Source organism: Punica granatum, chromosome 8 (assembly GCF_007655135.1).
Source record: "Punica granatum isolate Tunisia-2019 chromosome 8, ASM765513v2, whole genome shotgun sequence".
Lineage (NCBI taxonomy): Eukaryota > Viridiplantae > Streptophyta > Magnoliopsida > Myrtales > Lythraceae > Punica > Punica granatum.
The window spans coordinates 586,001-602,527 of NC_045134.1; the positions used below are offsets into that span (position 1 = coordinate 586,001).

General features: G+C 39.7%; 3 protein-coding genes across 5 annotated transcripts; 2 read left to right on the plus strand and 1 right to left on the minus strand.

The window, feature by feature from the left end:
• Positions 1–356: 356 nt before the first annotated feature.
• On the minus strand, positions 357–6,371 carry LOC116189435 (ethylene-responsive transcription factor WRI1). Of its 2 annotated transcripts, none has more exons than XM_031519093.1 (7): positions 5,798–6,371; positions 5,419–5,501; positions 5,131–5,139; positions 4,833–4,921; positions 4,583–4,707; positions 4,232–4,308; positions 357–1,418 (listed from the first exon to the last, which is right to left on the minus strand). In XM_031519093.1, exons 1-7 carry the CDS (start codon positions 6,025–6,027, stop codon positions 661–663), a joined length of 1,371 nt encoding a protein of 456 aa, XP_031374953.1. In that variant the 5' UTR covers positions 6,028–6,371; the 3' UTR covers positions 357–660. The 2 variants fall into 2 exon arrangements, with proteins under 2 accessions (XP_031374953.1, XP_031374952.1); XM_031519092.1 differs by having other exon boundaries at positions 4,583–4,728; positions 5,798–6,369.
• A 3,172-nt stretch (positions 6,372–9,543) lies between these two features.
• On the plus strand, positions 9,544–11,234 carry LOC116187219 (uncharacterized protein At3g28850-like). The gene has a single exon (XM_031515856.1). It carries the CDS (start codon positions 9,803–9,805, stop codon positions 10,934–10,936), a length of 1,134 nt encoding a protein of 377 aa, XP_031371716.1. The 5' UTR covers positions 9,544–9,802; the 3' UTR covers positions 10,937–11,234.
• A 2,679-nt stretch (positions 11,235–13,913) lies between these two features.
• Positions 13,914–16,063, plus strand: LOC116186960 (nuclear pore complex protein NUP1-like). 2 transcript variants are annotated; one of them, XM_031515521.1, is made up of 3 exons: positions 13,914–14,056; positions 14,425–14,627; positions 14,719–16,063. In XM_031515521.1, the coding sequence occupies exons 2-3, from the start codon at positions 14,493–14,495 to the stop codon at positions 15,385–15,387; spliced, it is 804 nt and encodes a 267-aa protein (XP_031371381.1). In that variant the 5' UTR covers positions 13,914–14,056; positions 14,425–14,492; the 3' UTR covers positions 15,388–16,063. The 2 variants fall into 2 exon arrangements, with proteins under 2 accessions (XP_031371381.1, XP_031371380.1); XM_031515520.1 differs by having other exon boundaries at positions 13,942–14,056; positions 14,243–14,627.
• The last annotated feature ends 464 nt before the right edge of the window (positions 16,064–16,527 follow it).

A 16,527-nucleotide genomic window follows, 5' to 3' on the forward strand; every position in this document is an offset into this window, starting at 1 on the left:
TTTTATGTACCTATCATAATGACAAATTGCTCGTTCACCTTCTTTCTTGAATTGTCAAAAAGGTTCAGGTTGCTCTCCAAGCCCAGAGGGGAGTGACGTGCATGATATGCCAATTTCTTTTTTGATAAAACAATAAAAGCCTAGCTATTGCATGTTATTGCTATATTCAGGCGACGGTTTAAACTTGACTGCATGATGTACCTGGCTTTGGGCATGAGTTACTTCCTCTGAGCAATATGCCAACATTTTTAGGAAGCTCAAGAAACAAATTAAAGTAAAGAATAAATCTGGGATAAGATCAAAGAGAGTGTGTATGGTACAGTGATAAGCGCCATTGTCTAGTGATAAAGAGATTATGGGTTCGATATTCAGATGAGCCTGCCGACATCTTTTTATTAAAAATTTATAATTTATATTTCATTACACTAAATTTATGTATCTCTGAAAAAAAAAATGGTGAGAATGCATTGGCGACACTTTTTGTCTTCTTTTCTCTTTAAGAAAGAAAAAAGGGTTTTTTCTTTTTTTGTGAATCTTTTCCACTAACCCAAATCTTACTTAACGGATCCCAACAACAACAACAATATGTGCTGCAAAGTTGACCGACCTCAACCATTCCCAACCTTCCCAAACCAGCCTCGCTAGTCTAGATTGAACCTTTCAAACACTACAATAAACCGAGGTCGTCGTCGATGATGAAACTGGCGAAGATACTGTAGAAGATATTGGGGACATTGATAACTCACCTTTTCCCGAACCTCTTCTCTCCAAGATGGTCTCCAAGACATTTGGGCCGGTGTCACAGCTCGAGTTGTCCAGCACGCATTCTGGGCTGATCACCAACTCATCGTTATGATCTGACCCCACTTCAAATATTAGGTGGATATCATCATCGAAGCCTTTGCAGTCCCCCAACACGTCCGGCAGTTCAATATGATTGCTGTATTTCTCGAAGGGGAGATCAGAAACGTGCAGAGAGGGGTACGCCCCGGCCTCAACGTCCATACAGAAGTTCCAAGGATGGTCTTGGTCACTGACGTGGTCATCAATTATCGTCGAAGAGTCCATGCACGGAGAGAACTTGGGGTAATGGAGACCGGTGGCCGAGGCCATCTCTCCGGCTTTCATCACTTCTGCTTTTGTTTCCACGGCTAATTCCTCTACCACTTCTGCTTTGGTTTGCACGGCTTGATCTTCTTGTTGTTCCTTTTCTGGTGCTGGCGCTTCGGGTTCGAGCTGTGGCTCGATGGAGGAGGGATTAGAAATTCTTTGGTATAATTGATGGGGAAGGTCAATATGGATGCCTTTCTTCTTTAAGCGATCAATGTAATTGCTGATGTCAAAATTGGTCACTGCATTTGCTCCTCTGTATTGAATTGCTGCCATGTCGTATGCTGCTGCTGCCTCCTCTTGTGTATCTAATTTCATTTTTTTTTTCATAAACCAAAAAATCAAATTAATGCAAAATGTTGAGGGGGGAAAAAGGTCAAAATTAACAATGTAATAAAGTAATTTAATAAGCCAAACTTATAAATATAATTAAGTATTTAATTTAATAATGTCGACTACTTTAAGTACTATTACTGTACAACGGGATTAGAAATCACGTGACCGCATCCCCAGCTAGCTAGTTCAATGAGGAATATTCAATATTGTATAGAAATCTTTCTGTTTTAGTCTGTTACTTTTTTAAAATTAAAATGTTGATAATCTTTTAAACTAAAACTTCTGTTGAGATCCAAATCAAAAGAGAAATAACAAAAATCTCTTGTTTAAATATTCAAATCAACAAAAATATTAGGCAGCTCCCCGAAAAATATCGATCTTGTTAGTTAGAGTAGAAAAATTAAACCGATTGAGCAAATATTCTCGGAAAAAATTTTGTACGGTGAAAGTTTAGATTCATTTCTACAGTCTCGTGTCTCTAGTGGGATAGCACGATTAGAGTTCTAAGCGTATCACTAATTTATAGTTGGAATTTATGAATTTTTATATAGTATTATTACTAAGTTTGTGAGCTAGGTTGCTAAGGTAATATTATTAAGAAAAGAAATGGTATCGTCTATAATTTTGATTTACTCCTATAGTAAATCAGATCGGAGCCCACGCCCTCACGTGATGTCATGCGTGTCATTATATACAGAAAGTTGAAGCCCCGACATATTTTATTAATTAATGAAGGTCATATATAAAGAAAACTGAACTATTTAATTATTAATAGAATAAGAGAGTATATATATATATATATATATATATAATGCATAATTGCATGCAAAACTCTCATTTGTGCTCCTCTGATATTTATTAGGGAATATATATATATATATATAAAGTGTATATACTCATATTATATCAGCCTGTGGGATCTCACCTCACGTGCTCCCCCTTTCGGCGTAAAATCAGATCGTATCGCATGGAGAAATTATTAGGTGAATTAAGTTCACCACGTCACCTGTGAACTAAGCCAGTGGGAAATGAACACGTGTGCATTCCTTCAAAAAATTGCCGCAATTGCTTCTCTGTCCCCTATCCTATGCGATTTTCTATCTTCTCTGGCCCTCTCTTCAATTGCGCCGCCATCTCTTCCACCTCCCTCCTTAATAATCGACAATCACCTTCGTTCTCCTGCTGTCTCTCTCTTCTTCTCGCCAAGATCTCACTCTCCCTCTCGTTTCCCTCTTCTCCGTCTGACTTACCCTCTCGAGTGAAAGTCAAGGGCTCGCAGTCCAAGAAGATTGAAGTTGAGATTTGAAGCGAGATTGGAGCGAGGTCAAGTGAGAGACGATGTCGAAGCGAGGGAGTGGTGGCAACGAAGAGCAGACGTCCTGACGTAGGAGTAAGGGCCGATCGGCGGTGGTGGGAGGGTGAGGCAATGGCTGTTTGTAGAAGGAGGAGTGAGAAAAGGAAATCGTCCGGGAGAAGGATTGGGAAGAGGAGAGGAGACAGAAAGAAATTGGGTCAATTTTTTAGAAGGAAAAAATTTAGGGTCTTTTTTTTTTAAATTTTGGAACAGAGGAATGCACATGTGTCCGCTTGCCACTGGCTGACGTGGTGAAGGTAGTTAGCTGAAGACTTTCTCCTATGTCATGCCTGAGCTTAATTATAATTACAAACTTTGGCATTTGTTATCTGATATATATATATATATATATGTGTGTATAATTAATATTATGAAGATATTAATTGATTAGATGTCAATAGGGTTTTCCTTAGGCCATATATCTCTTAGGAGCCCGGGGAGCGTGTGAAATTGTTAGGACTTAGGAGTGCATGTGAATTGAATATAAACCATGCATTAGATTTATATAGGAGATCAGAGCCATGCATAATGAGAGATAACGCTGATGATCACCTTATTCTAAAAGACAAAATCTATGACATATATATCGTTCTCTTATATATAATAGTATAGATACGTTTTCATTATTTTAGTAATATATATACTGATATTTATATATGATATATTATTGTTTGTCTATTTTTAATTAGGTTCTAGTGATATTAGCCCCCCCCCCCCCAAAAAAAAGTTTTAGTGATATAATTGCCAATTGAGGAAAACAACCCTAACCGGGAAATAATTTAATTTAATTAATTTGTCAGGTCCCTAGCGGTTTTGACGTTTGACCGATGAATATAACAAGTTCGGCGGACCAAAAATAAGTAAAATCTCTGGTGCCAGATAGGTCCATAGCTTATTGGATGACACCCATAATGTTTGAAATTAACATCTGCCAGAAATGAGGATTGCTTGTCTCAGTTGCCTAATTAAATATTATATATATATGTGTGTTTATTATTTGTGAAAAAAATTCATTTTCTAACAGTGTATAAAATCAGAAACCAACAATTTTCTTCGATTTGAGGGAAATAGATTAAATCCACACGGAAAGCTTATGAATATCTTAACCCATTGGGACCCTCTAACGCTTAAAAGAAGATAATTATGTTACCAAGATGTATGTCTTATGTCCTATTGTGGTTCCTTAATTTCGACATACTCCAAAACCATCCTTGTTACACTTACATGGACCACTACCTAGCTAAGCCGAGTTAATGACCTATAGTTTATTCATTTCCTGATGTCATCGAACACCGAGGTATATATGTTTTATAGACCACATACATTGCATTAAATTTTGCGCACGGTACCTGCATTATATATATATACACACACACATGTCTAATTGTTTTTATGTAAGAATTTCACGACACAAGGGACGGAGAAACTTACTGTATGTACCCAAGTAGAGGTACTTGTTACCAAGAACTCGGCCGATACGCGCCTCCCATCGCCCATTGTGGTGGTGCCTGAGAAGTTTGCAACATAATCTCAATGTCATAGACGCACTATTGCCATTCTCACCTATATTATGCAGATGACAAACAAGTTCTTTATTGCTCGCTAATTGGTATTTTTATTCTCTCTCAAATATGTATTATCTCATTCGTGTTATGCCACTACTTAAAAGTAAATTTATATATATATATATATATATATATATATATATTGTTCTGTATGTTCCTGACTAAATTATAACTATTTACCTTCTTATACACTTAAAAAAAAAAAGTTACAATGTACCTAGCCACACCACGATACTTTGAAACCCCTCTTGAGAAGCCACTGCTGCGCCGTCTCAACGACGCCAAGTACTCTTCCTTGGAGAGGTTCTGCATTTCTTTGAGCTCTTTCTTGTAATCATCTATCTGCAGGCCCCATATATTTGACTAGATTGATGACGATCAAATTCTGCTTTGAAAATAATAACAACAACAACAACAACAACAAGGGGCACCAACTGAGTCAAGAAAACATGCCCATTTTTTCGTACCGAAAAATTTAATGTAGTGTCGGGGCCCCAGTATTTCAAAGCAGCGAGATCATAGGTGCGAGCAGCTGCCTCCTCACTATCATATGCTCCTGCATCGACATTATTTCAATACCTTGATATTAATACTTAATTCTTTATATATATATATATATGTATATGTATCAGAATTAGAACATATGTCTTTATTTAATGGTTCGCTTGTCAAAAAAAAAAAAGAATAAAAGAAAAAATGATTCGTCTAAAATAAATAGCAATAAAAAATATATATACAAAGAAGGGGTTGAGATCTTAGACTTACCTAAGTAAACTGTGCAGGGACAAAAGTGTACATGAACGTTGGCAATGACAGGGATCACCAGACCACACCACCAAGGAATAAAAATACCCACAAATCAGTATCCAAAATAAATAAACAAATAAATAAGAACAATAATGATTAATTAAGCAAATAAACAAAAGATTTTGTAGATCTCCTTAATTTTCCCTTAATCTTAATTCTACAATATTAATGTAAACCCAAGATTTGTATTAACTATAATGAAGGATGTAAAAGGAAAAAAAAGAACAAAAGAAATTATAGTGTCACCTTGTCGCCCTTTCTTGTTCTGAACATTGTTCCATGAACTCTTATCCCACAGGTGAGCCTCAAACCTCCCTGTCCACCTATGCCTGCCCCAATGGGTTTGTGTTCTCACATTCAATTCAATTCAATTCGATACAAACATTAATTATGTCGCACATGCAATGCAACTGCTGGACCTTCCATGACACATCGACCGAAACACGAGTACGATGTTGAATCGAGGGAAAGAAACATTTTCATGACAATATAATTAATTGTTTGCTAATTCCATTCCATTTGTATTGCATGAAAGAATATCTGTGGGGAATTCATGGAAGCTAGGATTAAGAACGAAGAAGGGACACAGGCATGGCACGGGTAAAGTATATGCTATTGGATTTACCTGGTGACACCTCTGTAAATGGAGCTTCTTCTTCCAGTGGCAGAGTTTGGGCTGTTTGCATTGTTGTGAGATTCATCACAGCTCTGTTTCTGGGACTTTCTTGCCCTCTTGGACTTGGGTTTCTTGCCTTGCTGATGATCGCGAGGTTCACAGGGCCCAGCGACGGCGCATGAGGAAGAAGAAGATGAGGAGCAGGGAGAGGAAGAAGGAGGAGACCTTAACCTTTTCATCTGATTCTTGAAGATAAAGATGAAGGTGAAGGGGCAGAGCAATGCAAGAAGAACAACACAATGGGGAGATGGGAAGAGAAGGTTAATGGAAGGAAGGGAACAGGAGGAGTTGGAAGGAAGTTCCTCTTCTTCTTCTTCTTCTTCTTCTTCTTCTTCTTCTTCTTCTTCTGTATATGGTGTATGAGTCTAAAAGATGGATGGTTTGTTGGGGGAGGGATGAATCTAATTCAAGAGAAACAGAGGAAGTGGTTTACCAAAACAAGGAGAGAGACAGCAGCAGAAGGAAAGTGGGGGAAGGGAAGTGAAAGTGAGAACCTAAGCCCCCCCTCCCAAAAAAAAAAAATTTTTAAACCAAGAGAGAAACTAAAAAAATAAAAAAAATATAATAGTAAATAGAAAAAAAAATGAAGAAAAAGGACAAACCCACGTATTTAAAGGGGAGGTTTAGAGGAAGACATCTTGACACAGTGGCATGAGGCATCACCCGGAACCAAGAGATTTTAAATTTAATCTTCACAAGTGGAATTTATGTATCTTTTTATTTACTTTTATTTATTTTTCTTGAACTAAGCCCATGTGTCCCTTTATTACCCAAAAAAGGGAGGTTGAATCAACTTCTTTAAAATCTCAAACCTTGTCAATTCACCACTTGCTTTGGTTAAATGTTACATTTATTCATTAAGAAAAATAGTTACAGAGCAGTAGCGCAATCTCTTACTAGAAATCAAGACATTCTAAATCTAATTCTCGTCGATATGAAATCTCTTGTGCCTCCTTGATTTCCTTCCCCAGTCACCCCCTTTGGTAAATAGTCCTCCTCCATTGTAATCAAATTCGGAAAAATTCTAACATCACAAAGAGTTAGGGTGATATAAATCACATTTCAATTTAAATATTTAGTACTTATACTATTTGTGATGAACTATACAAATTAATAAGTACTTGAATTAAGAGTAAAAGAAACAACTACTTGTATTAATCATGAATAGTAAAAATACTAAATACTTAAAATTGAAATATTAAACACTTGAATTAAAAGAATCAAATACATCATAATAACTTCTTATCATGTTAGATGGACTGTTAAATTTTTATATTATTATTTTTCAGTGTACATCCCGTTATCCAAAAGTCTAATAGACCTCGAGTATTTTAGTTCGAACTGAATTGATTCATTAAGGGTGAAATCCTCACAATATGAATTTTTTTTTTCATTTACAACGTTCGAATGTAAAATTTATTTGAAGTCGAATTACTTTAACCAAGATGGTTCAAATTTATATTATTTAATGTTTTGTTTGTTTGGTGTAATTTGGTTTTTATTGAGTTGCCAAACACTTGGCATGAGCTGCAGCCATGCTGCCAATAGGATTTGTCTCTCTTTACTCACTTTCCAAGTCCTCTCTCTCCCCCTTCCCTCTCTGGCTCTCTCCCTTCTCTCATGTATTTCTCTCATTAATTAATTAATTAATTAATTGGTTAATTGTATTTAATACTATAATATCTCTAAAAATTAGTTAAAGAAGAAAAAAGAATAAGAATTTCAAAAAAGAAGAAGGAACCAAAAAAAGAAGAAGAAAAGAATGCAATCTCTTTTTTCTGGGGGTCTTGAAACTGCATGTCGGTTACTCTGAGGGTCTGTGGCTGTATGTGTACTTCAAAACCATGAGACGTGTAACGAAATATCTGCTGAACTGAGTGAGTGAACGAACTTGAAACTTACCCTTCTGAATCTGATTGAATTGAAGAGAAGAACACAACGAAGACTCCAATTAATAGAACCCATCATTGTCATTCTTTGTAATGTAATTCTATGGAACTATCTACTCCTACTACCTCTCCGAGATCAATACTTCAAAATGGCATACAAATTTGGGACAAATATCCGTGTTTCTGTAGCAGAACTGGAGGCGGATAGGTAGTCTAATGAGAAAATCCGGAAACACAAAATTTGATATGCGTCGTGCCATGGAGGAAATCTTAAAAGAGTCGTGCATGAACGCGTCGTGCCATGTCCAAGGAGTTAGGAAGGCTCAAATCTTGTGTTGTGTCCATCCATGACGAAACATGAAAGCCCATGCTCGCCGCTCAGGTTAATGGGCTATGACTTTGGTCGGTTGGGAATGGGATGAACTATGAATGAAGCAAGCAAAAAGCCCGCGTTGAGTACTTACTTTGGTCCTGTAGCCCGAATCTTCAATAATTTATTTCTCTATGGGCTGTCAATAGGTCTAAGCCCAACGATCGGGTTTGATTGATATTCGATTTGCGTCGCCGGATCGTTGACATAATCCTGACCATAAAGTGCCTCCGGTGGGTTTTGAAGCCGTTTAAAATTACTTTTTCTTAAAAAAAAAAGTTGCCCAGTTTGATTTTTGAATTCGATTTTAAAATTTTAACTATAACTTTAACTCTACTCGCTACATAATAAAAGTCAACAACACAATTATTACTTTTTTTTTTTCATTTTTCTTCAATTTTTAACTATTCAATTCAATTTTTAATAATAAATTATCTAAACTATTCATTATTTTTTCTACAATTCAACAATACAATTATTATTATTTTTCAACTATTCATTACTTTTTCACAATTTTTTTATCACAATTTAACGTCACAATCATTACAAATCAATTAAAATCAAAATTTAACGCAACTCAAATCTATAACCAAACACACTATAAATCTCCAGATTCAGGATCTCAAATTCTAAACCATCTGATTGCGTTCATTTTCTTTTTAAAATTTCTATATTAACATCGGAAAATCAATATTGAGCTTATGGTCCATGATTCCTTATTGTATTTCACAATGTATTATTTTTGAAACAGAAATATTACATTGATGATCAAAACATTCCTCAGTGATATATGATATAGAGTTACGCACACCTAAGACTAGATAGGTTGTGATCCATCTCAAATCACTAGACGTTGGAGCTTAATCGAATGTTTATATCCTCCACCATATATAGCATGTTTGTTCATCAAATGTCCAAATCGTAGAAATCAAATTATCGAGTCTCGACAGACTGTTTGGTGCTAAGGAGACACTAAGCCATAAGAAATGAAGCGAAGAAATTTGGAAAACAAGCATGGAATTATACGCACACTTGATGAGAGAAAGAAGAGAATGGAAAATGTTTTCCTTGAGAATTGTTTTTCTTGGTCGGAACTTTGTTATGTTATTTTTGTTGTCCAACCTCACGAGTAATAGTAATAGTAATAGTTATAGTGATAGTAATAGTAGGTCCCGCCTGCTCGTGAAATTATGACCGTTAACCTCATTCCTCTCCGATTCCCTGAGGACTGGGCTTTCCAAATTCCACCCAATCAGCTGCCGCCGCGTCAGCAATGGATGGCATTTCGTGTGCTATTGATCCCTAAAAATGTTCTGATGAGGTTTCTTCCCCGTACACGTGGCGATGACCCGCAAGCATATTTCCGATTCCCCCCCCCCCGAAGATCTGAACGCATAGGATCCCTTCGTTCCCCTGACTCTATTTTCGAATTTAAAAACAGCTTTTTCTAGCCGTTGAGATTGACAAAACATCCCCACTTTCCTCCTCCTTCTGGAGCCCAAAAAGACAAAACGTTTTGGTCTCAGCCTCGCGCTTTCACCTTCTTGCCGATCGATCGACTCTTGCAAGAAGATTCAATTTGAGCTTCAGAAACCCAACCAAAAGCTCTGATCTTTAGCCCCAACCCCAAGTCCTCGGTTTTTTTTTTTCTTTTTTTCTCTTATCGGATTTCGTTGGTGGCCGAGTTCCGAGAAGATGAAGGGAGTGAAGGGGAAGGTCTTGAAGAAGCTCCAGTCGATCAAGCCCATCGGGTATCTCAAGCAGGATCGCATCCTTCATGTGAACGCAGCAGACGGGTACGTTGAGAATTTTATCAGAAACGCAATCTTTAAATCTCGGGAAGAGCCGAAGCGGAACATGGCTGATGAGCGGAAAGATGTCCCGATTCAAGAACAGGACATAATTGATGTTGCGGAGCTCATGAAAGACCTGGAAGATGAAGAGATGGATGCCATAGAATATGATACAGTCGAGAAAGAAAATGTTAGTCCTCTGATTAATGCCCGGTGCCTGAAAGAGAGATCAGAAGCTACTGCAGAAGCTGAGCTCGAAATGTCCCCGAAGAGATCCTTGGAAGCTCCAAGATATCCCGACAAAACCCCCTTGTCAGAGATCGACATCTCGAGCTTCCGGAGGCCCGACCTGAACTCCTCCACCCTGTTTGATCCCAACTTATTGGCAGCATTTGAGTTAGCGGTTAAGGAACACGTCCGAATCATCGAGGCAGAGAGAAGACCGAGAAGAGTCGAGGCAGAGAATCTCGAATTCAACCCTGATGAGCCGCCCTCCAAATCCCGGAGAATCGAAGAGATTCAAGAGAATGAGAATGCCGTCGATCCCTTGCTGGCGTTTGAAGAGAAGAGCCCACCAGGTGGAAGCAGTTCGGTCATCTTCTACACAACAAGCCTGAGAGGGATCAGGAAGACGTTCGAAAACTGCAGTCAGGTTCGATTCCTGCTGGAGAGCTTCAAGATCTTGTACGTTGAGAGGGACGTGTCGATGCATTCGGAGTTTAAGGAAGAGCTGTGGGCGATCCTAGGGAACAAGGCGATCCCGCCAAGGCTATTTGTAAAGGGGAGGTACATTGGAGGGGCGGAGGAAGTGGTGAGATTGCACGAGCAGGGAAGGCTGAAGCCGCTGCTCGAAGGGGTTCAACCGAACCTATCTCAGGGGCCGTGTGAGGGCTGCGGTGGGATCAGGTTTGTGCTGTGTTTCAAGTGCAATGGAAGCCACAGGATTGTCGCCCATGATGCTGAGAGTGGGTTGAGATCTGTGAATTGCTCTCAGTGCAATGAGAATGGTCTGATAGTTTGTCCCCTCTGTTGTTGACTGTTGATGAAGGGAAAAGAAAAAGAACCAGTTTTGTTGCCAACTTCAACTTGCCCTATCTCTATCTCAGTTGCATTTGCTGATTTGAGTGTGTTGATATCAAACCGAATCCAGTTGTATATTCGCTCTGGTCCTTGTCATTCGAGGATGTGCCTCTCGGCTCAGGAGTCGGGCGATCTTTGGCAAAGAATATCTGGAATATTGATGGTCATTGGCCATGACTTTGGCATTGTTGTGCTTCCTGTGAGCAGCATAATTCATTTATTTGTACATTTTGAACTTCATAATAGAAACGAAATAAATCCGAAAACTGGTCTTCAGCTATTTCTTGGCCTTGTGTTTTAGGCATATATGCATAGCATTGTGCTGCGATCAACTCTTTCTGCGTGATCTTAATCTTTGTTGGGCTGGACGTGCTTTGGTTTCCAAAGGCGGTGGTGATTGAGATTGTACTTGCCCTAATCATACCCTAAGGGGGAGAAAAAAAAAATTCTAATGCAGAATGCCTTTGAATGTGAATGATTGTAATCCTCCATTACACATATAATAAGATGCAGGAAAAATGGCTGGTTAATCCTCTAAATAAGATACCAAAATAAAAAAAAATCACAAGGAGTGATTGCCTTTGAATGTGCAAAAAGAAAAGGAAGAAGTTGTAGAAAGAAGAAAGAGGATGATATTCTGCATATGGAGAGAAAAAGGAAAAAAGAAAATTACGTTTGATAATGTTGTCAGATAAGAAAATAATAATAAAAAATTTGCTCACGGTATTTTGGAAAAGAAAAAATGAAATTAGTGATCTTAAAAATTTATTATTTTTTTAACATTTAGTGCTAAAAGTTTTATTTCGAAAAATCAAGTCCTAAAACATTTGAAGAAAGCGTCAGCGGTGGTCCTTTCGCTCACACTTCTTTACGGAGCTGCCAGCACGGACTTAACGGCGTCAAGTGCATAGACGTGGCCGTGAAATTGCTGATGTGTCACGTCAGTTGGTTTTTGCACAGGGCCAAGAAGAAGAGAGGCAGAAGATCTCTGTCTGAGCAAGGAGAAGAGAGGCAGTGAGTGAGTCCGAGACTCAATGGAGGACCTTTCCGAGGTGGCCCCTGAGTAGGTTCCCGGAACCTTGTCCTCTCCCAGGCTCTCCATCCTCGAGGTTAATGAACTGATTGCAACCAGTTATGGCGACAATTCTGGTGTTTGGCCTTTTGAAGGCAAAAGATTCCGGGCAGTCACGGGAAGAAAGGAAGGGGCAGGAAGAATGAATGCATTGCCGACTAACTCCTGAGAAGCCAACCCACCGCCGTCTCGCCCGCCGTGGAGGCATCAAGCGAATCAGCGGCCTCATCTACGAGGAGACCCGCGGGGTCCTGAAGATCTTCTTGGAGAACGTCATCCGCGACGCCATCACCTACACTAAGCACGCCCACCCGGAAGACTGTGACTGACTGTACGGCTTCGGCGACTGAACTATTTGTTCTCCGATTTTGGCTTCGGGTTAGATTGGGCGCCACAGTAAATTTTAGGGCTTTGTGCAATGAGCTTGTGATCTCTTCAGAAGTTCAATTTCGTGTTATTTTGCTTTCCGCTCTTTAAAATTGAATTTGAAATCCAATGAAAGGAAGCTCTTTTGTACTGAATGTAGTTTAATCAGTGGTTATTTTGATTGGTGGCAGTAATGGAGCTCCGATCATGGTGAAAAGATAAGTTATCATGGACAATCCCAAATAAATTTTCTTACTTAATGTCTACCAAAAAAATAAAGGACAACCTAAATTCATTCTCAGCTCATAGGAGCTGTAAACATGTCAACAGATTAGCTAACTCAACGGATTCGGCCTAATGATTAACGTGCATCCAAGTTTATACCGAGATTCGGATTTGAATCACCTAGGAGTTACCGGAGCGCCTTTAGCATAATTACCATCTCCGTGTACCATCGGAGTTCACGGAATCCCGAGGATTAATCGGACGAAGCTCGGACACCCCGGATTAGCAAAAAAAAACAAAAAAAAAAAATGTCAACAGATTAGGTTCCTATCCTCCCAGCTTCTTCGGCAAATGGCAGATCCCACTAATTATGATGCTTTTAATTTGCTTTATTATTAGTTTATTACGGAATCTTCTTCAGAAGACTCTACTCCACCCCACATCTGAAGAAGCTTCTCTTCTCTCCCGGTTCTCCATGCTGCAAAATTGCAGAGCACTCCATTTCTGTCAATCCTCAGGTCTTGATGGTTTCCTAACAGGAAGGTAGAACAAAGAAGCCAGGGAATGGCCGTTCATAGGAGTAAGGCAAAACTGCAGGAAAAAAAAATCGAAAAATGATGAAAGAACCATGGAAGGAGAAGAAGCAAGGGAAGTAGCAGGTTGCTGGGATTAGATTGCGGGATCTTGGTTGCAGGCTCGGCTTAGAGAAGAAGTAGAGCAGGTGGTGATATTGAATGCTCGGGTTTTCAGGGGATAGGCAGAAGCTAGCCTGCAAAAGAAGAAAACCGAAGAAGGAGGCAAAAGGAAAGAAAGAAAAGGAGAAAGGCAAGTCAACAGAGGGTCGCGTCGGCAATTTCACAGCCACGTGTATGCACTTAACGCCGTTAAATCCGTGCTAGCAGCTCCGCGTAGAGTTGTGACGGAAAGGAGCTGACGCTTTTTTGATTGTTTTAGAATTTAATTTTCTGAAGTAAAAATTTTAGGACTTAGTTATTAGAACCATTAGTGTCATTTTCTCTTTTGAAAAATATATAGATTAGATAATCAATTGGTGTTATTTATCTTCCAATCAATCAAATGGAATGTAAATTGGAGTCGGTGGGACCACTGCAACTTACATGCATTTTTATTGAATGTTATGCAGTCATTTGATTGAGTAATAGTCGCCGAATATTTACTCATTTTGAAATTTCCTGGGAAGAAAATTTGTTGCAATGTCGGATGGAAATAGGAAACAAAAAAGAAAAACCAAAAATGGAAAAGAAAAGGCAGAAAAAGAAGGAAAGAAGAATAATGGTGGAAATACTTTTGAGCAGATCGATATAGCAAAGACAATAGAACTGGCCGTGAAGTGAACAGCTGAAGGTGAAGATTTTCAATCGAAGCTGTTGAAAAAGGGATTAGAGCAATCGGGTGAGCTGACCAAACCAACTCTCTCTCTCTCTCGCTGTTTCGGTGATTTCACCCTCGATCGCCACTTTGGAACTCGTTTTTGAATTTCACGTCTTCTGAGTTCTGGGGTTCTTTTCTTTTTTTTTTTTTTACCCTGTCATCTCCATTCGTTCTCCGACTTGAAATCAAAACGTTTTGGTGATGAAGAACCCGAAAAGTGGCTTGAATTGGAAGGAAGCTAATTGCGAGTTCTGATGGTAAAAAGACCCGAAACGATTTGGACGAAGTTTCATAGTTCTGTCGGTTTTTGGGTTGCTGAGATAGCTGAGGTACACAAATTTTCCTGCTCATATCTCGATCAAGCTAGCTCTATTTTCGTGGCCAAACAGCACCAGGCCCATCACATCCTGAGGAGCAAGCGCACAGAGGAACCAGCGCCCAGCCCCACGAGCAAGAAATGGAATTCGGGTATGATGATGATCGTCCATCATTGACTGTCGGGGGTCATGAACACAAGTTCTTCAAGGAAGTGATGGAGTTAGTCAAAGAACAGAATGATGCAACAGATGCCGAAAACACCCGCCACAGAGAGGTTTGTTCATTCAGGCAGCTGTCTTTGAGTTTCTTCTCTATAACCTCAAGTAAGTGGGTTCTTCTAGTGAGTAGCAATTTTCTTGGTTCAGAGAATTATTGAGATCAATAACCACTATCGGGATAAGCTATCGTCTCTTCAAGCTCAGCAAGCGAACCGTAGATCAGCCTCTAGCAGTGCTCCGGCTTTTGGATTGTCAAGGACCTCATCTTTTCTAGGGTCTAGTGGCACCTCTTCTGCCTCTACCGCCTCATCGGGTCCCACCTTATCATTCACAGGAGCACCTGCAAACACCTCATCTGGTACAACCTTCTCGTTCACATCATCTGCTGCTAGCCCTGCACCTCCACCTGCGTTTGGGAACTCCAACTCCCCCTTTATATTCGGGTCACCCTCACCGGCCAATAACTATAATGCCGACCAAATGAGTATGGAGGACTCTATGGCCGAGGACACGGTCCAGGCTAATCATGGCAGTACCCCTCCAACCCCATCGTTTGGTCAGCAACAGCCCATCTCAGTGCCAGCAGGCTTCGTATTTGGTTCAAATGCTGGGGCTGGTGCTGGTGCTGGTGCTGGTGCGAATCCGTTCCAGTTTGGAGCTCAACAGAATCTCTCCATGCCGCAGAGTCCATCTCCATTCCAGGCTACAGGAAGCCAGGACTTCAATGCCGGTGGGGGGAGCTTCTCACTGGACACGGGGGGCGACAAATCTGGGCGTAGGATCATCAAAGTCAAGCATAAGCAACGGAGAAAATGAGATGAAATTTGCCGGTGTTGTGTGATACTGAGAGATTCCTTTGGCACATGCGGAGAGGGGTATAGAGCCACCTGGTTCAGGGCTCTTGTGGGAATGGATCTAGTAATTTGATCTCCCGCCTCCGCTGCCCCTCTTGATTCTTTTTCTCTTTGTTCTTTCTTGTTCCGTTTTACATATCATATGCACTTGTCTTGCAAGGCTGTAAGGGTGTCACAATTTTGTACCTGACTTTATAAAAGTGTAGGTTGCGTTTAGTTTCATAGTATGATTTTAAAATTAGATTTTGATTTTGATTTTGAGTGGAATAAATGGGACCCACCCTTTGACTTTGTATGAGTTATGTTGTTTTGTTGTGGAAAAAAGTGGTATAAATGGGGCCTACTCTTTGACTTTATATAAGTTATTTTGTTTTGTAATGGGTAGAGTTAAGTTAGAATTGTGATTTTAAAATTTCATCCACAATCCAAACAGGCCCGTAATGAGTTTGGCTGTGGACTCTCTGTACCTACCCTACTAGTAGTTGTAGTAGTAGTGGTGGTGGTGGTCGTAGTTATTAGCTAGTTGGTGGCTAGTGCTACTCCATACTAGTAGTTGTGAGGTTTGCAAAATGTGTCACATTTCTTCCAGTTATCCTCCTTCCTTCCCCTTCTATATTTGTAACATAAGAAAATAAAAGGAAAAAAAAGTGTTATTGATCTTCGACTGAGGAATCGAATTTACCTTCTTGTTGGTCCCTCCTCGTGGTGTCCCCTTTGCTCTCTTTTTCTGTTGGCCGCGATACTGTTTTCGGGAGATACTTTACATTAGCATCTAATAACTCGGAGCTGTCAGAGATCATTACTTTGTTATTATTGCCTCGCGTTTTACTTGGGGAAAGTGAGTATCTTTTGCGTCGACTTTAGTACTCTCAGACAGCTCTTTCGTGCATGTGTACTGTATGTATGCAAAGGGTGGATGTTGTGCCCTTATAATATCCCATCTTCCATAGGTGAGATTTCTACGAAAGTGGATGTCAAAATTGTGGTGTCTATTGTTTAGGGATGGGTTTCTGGTTCACTACTACAGAACGAACAGAAACGGGGAAATTGTGCATACTAATGCCACATGAAAGACTTGTTATGTGATTTCAAAGCTCAAATT